This window comes from Akebia trifoliata, chromosome 4 (assembly GCF_017979445.1).
Source record: "Akebia trifoliata isolate Shusen 1 chromosome 4, ASM1797944v1, whole genome shotgun sequence".
NCBI lineage: Eukaryota > Viridiplantae > Streptophyta > Magnoliopsida > Ranunculales > Lardizabalaceae > Akebia > Akebia trifoliata.
In genome coordinates this window covers 1,593,158-1,605,728 of record NC_141378.1, presented here as the reverse complement: position 1 = coordinate 1,605,728, position 12,571 = coordinate 1,593,158, and the positions used below count along the sequence as shown (strand labels likewise).

Below are 12,571 nucleotides of genomic sequence, written 5' to 3'. Positions count from 1 at the left end.
TTTAATTGGGTTGATAAATAATTTAAGTAAGGGGAATGCTAACGTTCAATACTTCGTAGGGACATTAACATTGTCCAGCACTTTTTTTTTCAATAATACCCCTCTTTATTTTGTCTTTTAGTAAAAAAAATAAGTGTATTAATCTTTTAAACAATAAATGTTTATTTACATAATAAATGTTATAAGTATTTAAGTATTTTGAATTAAGTATATTTTTTTGTAGTAAATGTTTGGACAATAAATGCCAATATAATAAATGCATTTATTAATTATTGTGTAAAAGACTAACATGCTTTTGTCTTTTTCTTTAAAGACAAAACGAAGAAGGGTATTATTTAAAAAAAATAAAAAATGTTGGACAATACTAATGTCCCTATGAGGTTTTAGACGTTAACATTCCCCCTTTAAGTAATTAGGGCATGACAATATTAAAAGTTCACGTGCCAATAGAAGTTATAAAAGAAGAAAAATATATCAATTAATTTCCCATAATTAATCTCTCACATAGGTGCAATTAGTTCATTTGGCCAGCACTGGGCAATATGACATCAACCTTACAATGGTATCAACTTTGCTAAATTGATAAAAGTCTGTAAGGATTAATATGACGACTTGAGTTCAAAACCTTCTTTCATCTATTAATTATTGGTTGCTACTTTCTTTGTTTAGCAAAGGATTGAAAACATCAAAGTTGTAATAGAATTATTTGAGTGATCAATATCAATGTGATGATATGCTGATTTTCATATTTTTGCTAGACAACCGAGATTAGTATTTTATCAACTATAGACCCACAAATAATTTTTAACTCCCAAAGTTTCCACCAAATACTATTAAAAACTTGCTCAATGGGAAAAAGATGGTTTACAACAACATCAAAGAGAAGTGTCCGAAAATGTTTTGCCAATAGCTTGGGTTGAAGATGAAATACAAATTATATCCAATTTGAAACAAAACTTTAACCCCAAGTGATGGATTCAAATATTTCCAATATCAATTAGAATTATCAAGGTTTTTTTTTTTTGCTTATCGTGAGTATCCCCACTCTTCAGGTGAGACTAATCCCACAATCACATGCATCGCCCCCTCAAAAAGTCCTACGTGCAACTTATTGAGTCAATGGTGTATTGGACTTGGAGGGTGGCCCCAAGGGGTTCATTGCTTTGTAAGGTTTTGAACACTTGACCTTCTTTTTGAGGAGCTTATCAAGGCTCGCCTTGCCTCTAAGCCAACTCCCATGGGTTGAATTACCAAGTATTGGCCTATAAGTAGTTAACGGACAATATAGATACCATACTAAGTCGTACAAAATAATTATGTGAAACACCAAGTGACGGACATGCACTAATTTCATAAACATAAAATATAATTTGCTATCCTTATTAGACTAAGGGCACACCTTAACAAAACCCTTCTTATTAATACAAAAAGTTTGGTCTACTTTCTCTAAAAAGGCCTTAATGTCACATTAAATATGTCTAACGATATTCGAACACTTTCTTGTTAGACCTATAAATGAAAATAAAAATTTGTTTGATTAATGAGATACATTAATGATGAAATAATTGCTAAGAATACATCATAATAAATTATTAAATCTAACAATTATAATTCACCAATAAAATGGATTGTGTTGAGTACTGATGAACCAAAGGATCTCCTATAAGGTTAGTGGGCCCAATTGGATACCCTCGAGGTGTTTTCAGGATTCGACTTCCATCTTGCATAAGATTATGAGAATATCTTGCATCAAATTAAGGCCTCCTTGCCAACCTAGACACACAATTGTTAAAAGATTAATACTAGAGTGACCTCAATAGGAGACACACAAGGGACATCTTGATGTGATGACATGTGCATGCCCGTAGATGTGTTTTTTTGAGACACGAGTAAAACGCATCTACGGACATGCAAACACCACCATGTCAAGGTGTCTCCTGCTGAGGTCACTCCAACATGACCCTAGTTAAAATTAAAGAAATCCATATAATATACAAAATACTTTATTTTGTTTTTGCCTCTTGGCAAAAAGTAAGCATCATTCATTGATGTTAAAGCAATAATGTTTTTTGAAGGCTAGTGTCAAGATCTAGTAACTCGTGAAGAATGACTAAAAAAAAAAAGAACATGAAACACAAAATCCAATAATTGAGATTTATCATCGAAATAAATATTTTCCAAATGTGTGTCATTGGGATATGTATAAATGTCAATCATTGGCTTTTGTGCTTAGATTGGTCTGGATCATGTGTTGCCTCATGAGTCATTCTTTGTGAGTCACTCAAACTCAACTTGTAAGGTAAAATCAATGTTGCCCCTTCTCATAAATATCATAATTATGTTACATGAGTTTTAACTCACTTAGAACTAAAAAGCTCTTAGACTCATTCTTTCTATATTTGTGTGCAAGGAAATGATATTTATGATGAGTTATAAAAGATCATTAGGAACTCACCTTAAAGGTTTTACCTCCATTCATTGTACATTCTAAAGGGATTTAGATCTAATTTCAAATAGTTTTTTCGAAGATGTGATAGTAATAATCTTTAATACGAGGAAGAGAAGATGAATGAAGGACTTAAATAAAAGAAACAAAATAACTATTAAAGAGAAGAAAGAAGATCGATAGAGACGGATTAGGTCAAAAGAGAAATAAAATCAGGACTCTTCTTCTTTTTCTTTCCAGATGCTATACGACTCAACGTTCGTAAATCAGACCAGACAAAAATCTGAGATTAAAAACCATGTTGGGTAGGCCTTATATTAATCCAAAGGAAAATGATGGAGTGCCTACATTGGACACTACGTTCCATGTTGTCTGGGACTGTCAAACCGTTGATTTTTTAAGTCGTATCTCGAAAAAAGAAATTTATGATTATCTATGCATCGCCACATCAGCACTGTATCACTATAATTACACTAAGCAATACCAGTCACACAAGATCATAAGTGGGAACCCTGGTAAATAGTGGGTCCAAGTGGTTACATGTGTGCCAGTTGGCAGGGGTCTCTTATGAAAAGCTAGGGTTTCAAGAGCAATTATGCAAAATTAACATATTCTTCAATTTTGTTGTCATGCCCTATGTAACTTTTTGTGCGAGTGTGACTTAAATTAGTCTAAAATGGACCCACACCTCACCAGATTTGCCCATTCATTGCATCTTACCAGTCCTTTATTCGGGTCCTCTTTCTCTTCTAATATATATATAGACGAGAGCAAACCCCACCAAAGAAAGAGATGTTCTTCAACGTGATCTTCAAACTGGTTTCTCGGCTCAAATGCTGGAGAAGACTCTAATCTCGAAACGGGTATCAGCTCAATCGCAAATATGTAGATTTTATTTTAAAATTTCAATCCAGATAGGTTGATCTGCAATTTTTTTTTTTTTTTTGGATGAACATGAGTAGAGTTTCTGATTGATTTTCTCCTCTTTTTTTCCATTTTTTCCTTTATTTTTTGGCGATGTTGGACATGGGTTCCGTAGTTGGTCTATAATCGGGAAATGGTTTGTGATTTGGATTCCTTATGGAGGAAATTGAAGTGTTTTGATTGGTTTTTGGTCTGAATCTGCATGTTTTAGGGGATTGTTTGTTAGAGATGGATTTTGTTGAGATTTTTGCAATCTAGGGTTTTGATTGGGTTATAGAATCTATAATGTCAATGGCCTTGAGTTTTGGATCATCTGTTGGGTAAGAATACATAATGGTATGGTACTATGGTTTAAGGAGTTTAGATCACTCTAAAAGAACAGTAGGAGCTTCAAGAGAGGAAAATTCACCTGGGTTTGCACGAAATGGGGTTTGTGTAGAAAGAAACACGGTTTGATCGAGCGTTTGAAGGGAAATTGTTGGATGGGTTTGATCTGAATTAGTTTTCTGTAGCAAGCAATGGAAGGGAATTCTGGAAATATGATTCCAGGTGTTTCTTATGGAGTTCTAGATTTGCAAGGATCAATGCATGTTCATCATCACCAACAACACCCACATGTCCTCCATCAACAACAACAACAACAGCACGCCCATTCCCAACAGGCATCAATGGTCCATCCTCCAATTCACGGGGTTTTCCCTCACACGGTGGGAAACATGCACGAATGTGAACAACCCATCTCCATAGTGGACTACAACAAAGGAGAGAAGGGGAAGACTTGCACTAGCGATGAGGACGAACCAAGTTATACTGAAGGTGGTGTCGATGGCCATACTGAAGCCGGTAGAGGGAAGAAGGGTTCCCCGTGGCAACGCATGAAGTGGACCGATACAATGGTGAGGCTTCTGATCACCGTAGTTTCTTACATGGGTGAGGACGCATCTTCGGAATGTAATAGCGGGGGAAGAAGAAAATTTGCAATACTACAAAAGAAGGGAAAGTGGAAGTCGGTTTCAAAAGTTATGGCCGAGAGGGGGTATTATGTTTCGCCACAACAGTGTGAGGACAAATTCAATGACCTTAACAAGAGGTACAAGAGACTCACAGATATTCTCGGAAGGGGAACGTCTTGCAAGGTTGTCGAGAACCCCGTACTTTTAGATATCATGGACCATTTATCGGAGAAAGCTAAAGAGACTGTTAGGAAGATTTTAAGTTCGAAGCATCTTTTCTACGAAGAGATGTGCTCGTACCACAATGGAAACAGATTACATCTCCCTCCCGATCCGGCGCTTCAGCGGTCCTTGCAATTGGCTCTTAGAAGTAGGGATGATGGTGAAATTCATGAAACTAGGAGACACCCACACGATGATGCCATTGAAGATGATCAAGATGCTGAAAGCGACGATCTCGATGATGAAGCCGAGGAGAATCATGGTTTACATGGGGATAATGGAGGAATGTTTGGTGGGTCTGGGTGCTTTGTAAAGAGGATGAAACAAGGGCAGGACCATGGAGATATGAATTTCGGGAATTCCACAATTTCTCAGCAAAATGTCCCTGTTGACATGAATCAAGTGTTCTCTGAAGGTAGCAAAGCAGCTTGGGTACAGAAGCAGTGGACGAGGACTCGCTCGCTTCAGCTAGAAGAACAGAAGTTACAGATTCAAGCACAGATGTTGGAGTTGGAGAAGCAACGGTTCAAGTGGCAGAGATTTAGCAGGAAAAAAGATAGGGAATTGGATAAGTTGAGAATGGAAAATGAGAGGATGAAGCTTGAAAATGAGCGTATGGCATTAGAATTGAAACGTAAGGAAGTAGAGCCCGACTATGACCGAATGGCATAAATCAAAATGTTAATTTGAGCTAGGACATTTTGAGTGAAGGTATCTTGTTCATATCTTTTGTCTTCCTACATGCATTGGTTAAGCTTGGGTGGGTAAAGGTTACCAACTATTGCCTTCTGAGGAGTTTGGCCATCATAGCATGCAGTACTTTTGGGTGTGAAATTATGGAAAAATTCTGTTTTTTTTTTTTTTTTTCTCTTTTTTTCCTCCTCATGTATGTGGTTTCTAATTGTAACTGTTGACTGTCCAATATCATAGTTTTGATTTGTTGTGTCTTTTGGTGAACATATAAATTATTGCTGGATGCATATTTTTTTCCCCTCGTGTACGTGGTTTCTTGTTATGACTTTGAGTATCCTAGTATCGTAGTTTTGATTTGTGCGGAGGTTTGGGCAGTTTTACTGCTCAATGGTTTTTCAGTTTGCAATTTCTAATTATTTTCCCACAGGCGAGATGGGACCTACATTTTTTATGGAGAATTAATTAGATGTAACAGGAGGTCTGCTTTACTATGCTCACTTTTTAGTGACCTATAAGTGTCCAATACCCCACAGTTTACTATATCATTAATACTTTGATTATGACATACCTACATATTTCAATTTCATCATCTACCTATGTTTTTGTCTTCTTGATATTTGCGACTTTGGTTTATAGGTTCTTCAGATCCTTTCAGGTTGCTAGCAATACCCTACCTTTTTTTTTTTCTTTAGAAGAATTTATTTTTCTCATTTTTTGAGTTGGTTACACAAATCAGCAACCAAAATTGCAGTTCATGATTTCAGTGAAAGTCAGTTTTGGTGAAAGGACTTTCTCGAGGGTTGAGGATCCTCATCAATAATATCTAGAAGATATTTGGGTCTTTGTTGGGTTTTTAAGTGGCAGATGTGGTTGCACAGAAGAGGTGTTAACTTAATTTATTCTTTTATGAGTTTGCAGGAGTCGAATCGAACACTCTGCTTCATTGTTGTTGGATCCTTGGTGAGATTTTATGTCCTAATGAGATTTGAGTGTTGTTGTTTGCTGTATGTGATGTATTTGTTGCCTATGCTTTAGAGAGAGGAAAAAAAAAAAAAAACAGGTACTGGGCCTTGTGGAATTCTTGATGGTACTCAGAAGGGTCTCCAACATTCTGATCAGAACATCAAACCACTAGTCTGCGACAAGTTAGTCTTCATTCTGGTGAGTAGTTTCTTCATTTTCATCCCTTTAAAGAACCTTGGTTTGCTTTTATTTTCCTTGTTTTATGCATAAGAAAACGTTTCTAAGGAGGTAAAACGAGATGAATTATCTGATATGTTTCCATAGCTCTGTTGTTCTGACACATTGTAAAGTAACTTTGAGGTCGTGAGTTCAAGTCCAACTTTCAGTCCTGGTTGTCTCAAAATCTTTGTGCTGAAGCAAGAGAGGGGTTGATTGTGTTCCTCGGTTCTGAGCTTACACTTCCAAATTTTGATAGGGAGGGTTTTAAGCATTATGTAGTCTGAAAGAGTGAAACCTTCGCTCAATCCAATTTGACACTTGATACTCCTTTAGATGTTAAGAGTAGACTCCCTCAAAGCAGAACTACCTGATGTGCTTTAGCACCCCTATTGTGGGTTCTAATCTTGCTGGGCTGAAGATCTAGTTCTTTGTCAACGTCTTCAAGTACAAACAATCCAAACGATTGTCTGGATATGTGGGTTGTGTCTGGGTGTATCGGTTGTAAGTCTTGTTGTATGCAAGACAATCTTGAATTGGCATGGAGTGTGCCAAAAGGTTTCAATAGCTGTTTGGGTGTTAACTAGAGTATATCTGAGAAGAGCTCATAGATGATTTTAGATATTTGAGCGGAAATTTTTGTGATGAATTTCAACTAACAGGTGTGGAGAGTTTAAGAAACTTACCTGAGAGGAACAATATTGGCTTTGTTCCTGATCATGCTATGTCAATGTTTAAAGAAAGGGATCCGGCACCTAATACCAACATAACCTGTTGTATTCTAGTTAGTCAATGATATGCTCGTGTCGGTGTGTGAGTCAGTCCGACATCAAACTTCTTTGTAACACTTGAAGGAATTCCACACAAGCAATATGAATAGTGGCAATATTCAGTAAATTATCTTCAAAGTCCATTGATCTTAATACGATGACTTGAGTGTGAATAATCATTATGTATTTTTTTTAATGACCGTACCCCTTTTACAGTTCTTTTTCTTGGAAAGTTAGCCAATTCGCCAATTCATCTCCTAAGGAACCTGGTTAGGAGAAAGAGAGTTATTGAAGAAGAAATGGAATGTTCGTAATGTTGAATTTTCGTCGCAATTGCAACCTTATCTTTTTTTAGTTCATAACCTCCTTTTTCAATGTATCTATATAATTATTTGATGTTAGTATACATAATTTCGTCAATCGATTCATCATAAAAGTGTAACTATTGCAGCACGATCCATACTCAAGATCAACCAATTTAGCCTGATTTACGAATATAAACTCTTCAAAGTAGGATTAAATGTTATCTTGCCAAACCATTACAATTAAAAAATAAAATAAAATAATACATTGAAGGGATGGGCTCTAATGGATTCTCAAAATCCTTGCTGAAGCCATGCCCACCACCCACCTAATGGCCAAAAAGTATTGTGCCTGCTAACAGGCCAGAACAGCCCACACATTATCTTATCTTATAGGATCGGGCTTTCTAAGCCCAATTTGACTATAAATATGGAACGGGCCTAACCCAACCCAATAATTAAATGGGCCTACCTCGGATCGGATCAGATCAGGCCAAAACACAACCCTTTGATAGCCCTAGTTAATAACCAATGAATGTGATGTAAAAAAGTTTTTTTAACATCGGTGTCTTTTTGGATCTTCTTTTATCTTTACTATTATATTATATAATGAGAGAGGCGGTGTAGAAGTGATTCAGAGACTAAAATTTGAGTGGCCCTAAATATCCCTACTTTTATATTTAAATTTAATATTATTTTGATTAAAAAAAAACCAAGAAAATTGCAACTCATGACCGTATAAATAAGCCCTTTTGTGATACATGAGTCAAGTTTTAATCAAAATTTATGAACGTTAACACTGAACCTGTTTCGAAATTACCTAAGTACCCCTGCCTCTTGGTACTAAAAAAAAAGTGAAAGAAATCCAAAACGCTCTAAAAGCAAAGGTGACCTAATATAGGACGGCTTTTAACTATATTTTGATAGACAGACAAAAACTAACTTAATTATCACTAGCGTCCGTATCTGCGGCTGTTTGTTGCTGATGATGAAAATTCTCCCACTTTTATATTTCCTTCTTTTTCCTCTCCTTCTGCCATATTTACTGTTTTTAACTACTTAGAGCATCCAACATACGTTCTTGTTCTCTAAACACACACACACACACACACACACACACACACAAGAGGGAGAGGGAGAGGGAGAGAGAGTGAGACACCCATAAATTAACCTTTTTTTTTTTTTTCTTTAGTTAGATTTAATTCGTGGAGAGTCAGTTTTCGAAGATGACTGGTTTGGCAGGTAATTCAGGTGCCATCACCGAATCTCATGCAGCAGGTAAGGAGATATGTGTTGTTGAGAGAAACAGAGGTGGAGAGGGTGACCGTAATTCAGCCAGTAACCGGTGGCCATGTCATGAAACGCTAGCTTTGTTGAAGATACGATCCGATATGGACGTAACGTTTCGGGAATCAATTGTTAAACGCCCGCTATGGGATGATGTTTCTAGGTAAATATTTTTTTTTTCTTTTTGTGTGTGTGTGTGTGTGTGTGGTGTGTGTGTAGTTTCTTCATCGATAAAATCTACGGAATTTTTTTTTTCTCATTTATTCAATGTTTTTGTCTCTTTTTAATTGGAGGTGTGTTTGATTAAAATCCAATAGAAATTCAAATCCCAAGAAAAATGAATTTGTTAAGTTTGTTTAATCATTTTACAAGAAATTGATTTGCCTAGAAACCATCATTTGCCCTCACAGAAATTTGAAATTACCCAAAATGTGATCCATTCAGATCAGACAACTATGAATTTGGATTTTGGATTGAGGATTTGGGTTTGATAAGGATCCAATGTGATCATCCCTGATCAGATTGGCTCTGCATCAGCCATGTTCTGATCCGATAAGATGTGAGAAAACATGAACTTTGTGAAATTTTTTAAGTTTATTTTTTAAATTTTGTTTAATTATCAAAATAATATTTGATCCGATCTTACCCAATCAAATTTGTTTGGATCAGATTTGGATCTTGACATTGAGATTCAATAAATCTGAGCCAATAAGGGTCAACTCGGATTCTTAACAGATCGGTCTCAAATCAACCTTGTTTGTATTTGGACCTGATCCACTGACAGCCCTAATTAGAGCAATCAAATGAATCGATAGATCCAACCCGGTCCTACCTGACCCATTATGGATTGGACATGGGTAATATACGTTAGCCCATTTAGGATTTGGATCAGCCTGTGGGTTACCCAATCATCTCCAAAACCCAAACCCTTTCTATTCAAAGTAATAAAGAGAAATCTTTTGAGTTTGAAATTCTTCGATTCTATGAAATCATTTACTGGGAAATGATTTTTCCATTGATATTATCCAGCCTAGCAATCAAAATTTCTTACTAAAAAGAGAATTAAGGGCTTCGTGATGTTTTTAATTAGATTTTTTAAAAGAGTCGTGATAATCTGACTACCCCACGTGGCACACTCAACCGATCTCTTGACATGACAAATTTGGAACCGTAGATCTACATGCCTCAAGATACACAGTTCCCTTGGGATACACATTTTATGGGGAAGTACAGATTTGTATCTCGAGGTCCACAGATCTATGGTTCCCGAACTTGTCATGTCAGGAGAGTCGATTGAGTGTGCCCGTGGGGTAGTCAGATTATCACGATTCTTTTTAAAATCATGATTGTAAACCATTTAGCTTGTTTTTATTTTATTTTTTTAGCTTTTATTTATTAGTGATTATTAGCAGGAAATTAGCAGAAATTGGTTATCATCGAAGCACGAAGAAATGCATAGAGAAGTTCGAGAACATCTACAAGTACCACAAAAGAACCAAAGAAGGCCGGTCTACTCGGCAAGATGGCAAAATCTATCGATTTTCTGATCAATTAGAAGCCCTTCACAACCACTCCTTACTTCAATCTCTTCAAATTCCAATGGTGGAAATGACGACGGAAGCCACAATGACAAACCCAACAGATTTCATCTCCACCTCCACCTCATTGTCTATCTCCTCTTCAGCCAAGGAAGAACCTGAAGAAACTCAAAAGAAAAAGAGAAAATCGATCTCTTTCTTTGAGAACTTAATGAAAGAAGTGATGCAAAAACAAGAGATCTTCCAAAAGAAATTCTTCGAAGCAATAGAGAAACATGAACATGAGCGAGTGGTAAGGGAAGAAGAATGGAAGATGCAAGAATTAACGAGAAAGAATCGAGAACATGAGATTCTAATGCAAGAACGATCTATCACAGCTGCGAGAGATGCAGCTTTGATTGAATTTTTGCATAAAATCACGGAACAATCAAATCAGGTACAATTGGAGGAGAACCCATCATTAATGGAGAAAATTATAGAAAACCCACAGTTGGATAATGGTGAGAACTTCAATCCAATTAGCTCTTCTCGTTGGCCTAAACTCGAAGTTGAAGCCTTGATTAGGTTTCGAACCAGCCTAGACCCCAAGTATCAAGAGAATGTACCTAAAGGCCCTCTATGGGAAGAGATTTCGATTGCCATGAGAAAGCTTGGTTTCAATCGAAGTGCGAAAAGGTGCAAAGAGAAATGGGAGAACATTAACAAATACTTCAAGAAGGTGAAAGAGAACAGGAAGAAAAGGCCTAAAGATTCCAAGACATGTCCATACTTTGGTCTTCTTGATGCTCTTTACAAAGAGAAGAATAAAATCAATAGTTCATTCAATCCAAATAGTGGTTTGAAATCTGAAGATGTTGTAATGGAGCAATTAACGATGATTCAACAAGAACAACAACAGCCCGAGTCAGTGATGGAAGATCTTGAAAGCGAGAGTATTGATAGGAATCAAGAAGAAGATGGTGATAATGAAGATGTAAGAGGTGGTTATGAGATTGTAATTTGTAACTAAGAAACACTTTCTAAGGCCATTGTTGAGTGGGTGTTCAATGGACAAGAATGACTTGTCTTTGGTGAAGTGAGTCAGATTGCAGAGGCTGTAGGATTGTAAGTGGGTCAGATTCTGATTAGCGGATGCTTAAAGTCAAAATTAGAAGTGGGTATATTAAAAAAAATTAGAATAAGAAAAAAAAATGAAAATCATTTAAAATTTGTTCATGTGCAACAAAATCAATAACAATCTCAATTATGAACATTTTGGTTCAAGCTAATTTAGGACCCGATCTTCAACGCTACAAAAAAACCCATAAACTAGGTGCATAGATCATAATAGAGTTGATGGAGTTGTTATGTTTGATCCTTATCTTCTATTGGGGTAACATTGATTTTCAAATTTTTTAAGGGTGGGTCTACTTGCATACATGGAAATAGTCCGTTTCACCCACTAAGGTGACTTTTGTAATAAAAAAAAAATAAAAAAATACCATTTCACTCTTGCATATTTCTAGTTGTACACACCATCGCACCCACAGAATAAAACCTCTAAAACCCACTTCTTCTTCTTCCTTCCTTCCTTCCTTCATTCCTCCCTTCTTCGTCCTCCTCCTCTTATTATTATTATTATATTCACCTCCTTCTGAATTTTTTGAGATGGAGATTAGGTTTTAAGATTTTTTTTTTCAAATTATTTTATTATTTTTATTATTTTTTTGGTATTTGGTCCTCAAATAAGATGGAAAAAATCATTATTAAATCCTCAAAACAATGATTTGGAATAGAAGAACTCAAAGATTTTTTGATAATTATGTTCAGTAAGTACTTATCGAACATGTTTGACAATATTTTGATAAGTACCTACCGAACAAAATTTTCTACCAACCATTGTAAAATCGATTTTGTAAATACCTACTGAACATAACTTTCTCATGTGGATGACTTCAATTTGATTGGAAGTGTTAAGGTAAGAAAAATAAGTAAGATCAAATATTAGAAACCTCATTGAAATCTTTCAAGATGTAGAGAAAAAGAAAAAATGAGAGAAAAAAAGAAGAAATAGTTCAATATCTTTAGGTGTGTGCAATAAGCAATGAATGTTAAAACAGATTATTAGGTTTTTACAAAGGGATATTTGAAAATTAAGGTGGGTATAACAAGCAAGTGAGTGAAATGAACCATTTCGGTGTACAAATAGACCCATCCTAATTTTTTATGAAAATAGTAAATGAATCTAATCATTGTGATTTGGGAGGAATCATGAAAA

At 35.9% G+C, this 12,571-nt stretch overlaps 2 protein-coding genes across 3 annotated transcripts; both read left to right on the top strand.

The window, feature by feature from the left end:
* Nucleotides 1-3,152: 3,152 nt before the first annotated feature.
* Nucleotides 3,153-5,536, top strand: LOC147402815 (uncharacterized). Its single transcript, XM_086438165.1, has 2 exons — nucleotides 3,153-3,309; nucleotides 3,486-5,536. The coding sequence occupies exon 2, from the start codon at nucleotides 3,889-3,891 to the stop codon at nucleotides 5,215-5,217; it is 1,329 nt and encodes a 442-aa protein (XP_086294291.1). The 5' UTR covers nucleotides 3,153-3,309; nucleotides 3,486-3,888; the 3' UTR covers nucleotides 5,218-5,536.
* Nucleotides 5,537-8,183: 2,647 nt separating this feature from the next.
* On the top strand, nucleotides 8,184-11,566 carry LOC147402814 (Duplicated homeodomain-like superfamily protein). 2 transcript variants are annotated; one of them, XM_086438163.1, is made up of 2 exons: nucleotides 8,184-8,939; nucleotides 10,162-11,566. In XM_086438163.1, exons 1-2 carry the CDS (start codon nucleotides 8,716-8,718, stop codon nucleotides 11,321-11,323), a joined length of 1,386 nt encoding a protein of 461 aa, XP_086294289.1. In that variant the 5' UTR covers nucleotides 8,184-8,715; the 3' UTR covers nucleotides 11,324-11,566. The 2 variants fall into 2 exon arrangements, with proteins under 2 accessions (XP_086294289.1, XP_086294290.1); XM_086438164.1 differs by having other exon boundaries at nucleotides 8,195-8,939; nucleotides 10,189-11,566.
* The last annotated feature ends 1,005 nt before the right edge of the window (nucleotides 11,567-12,571 follow it).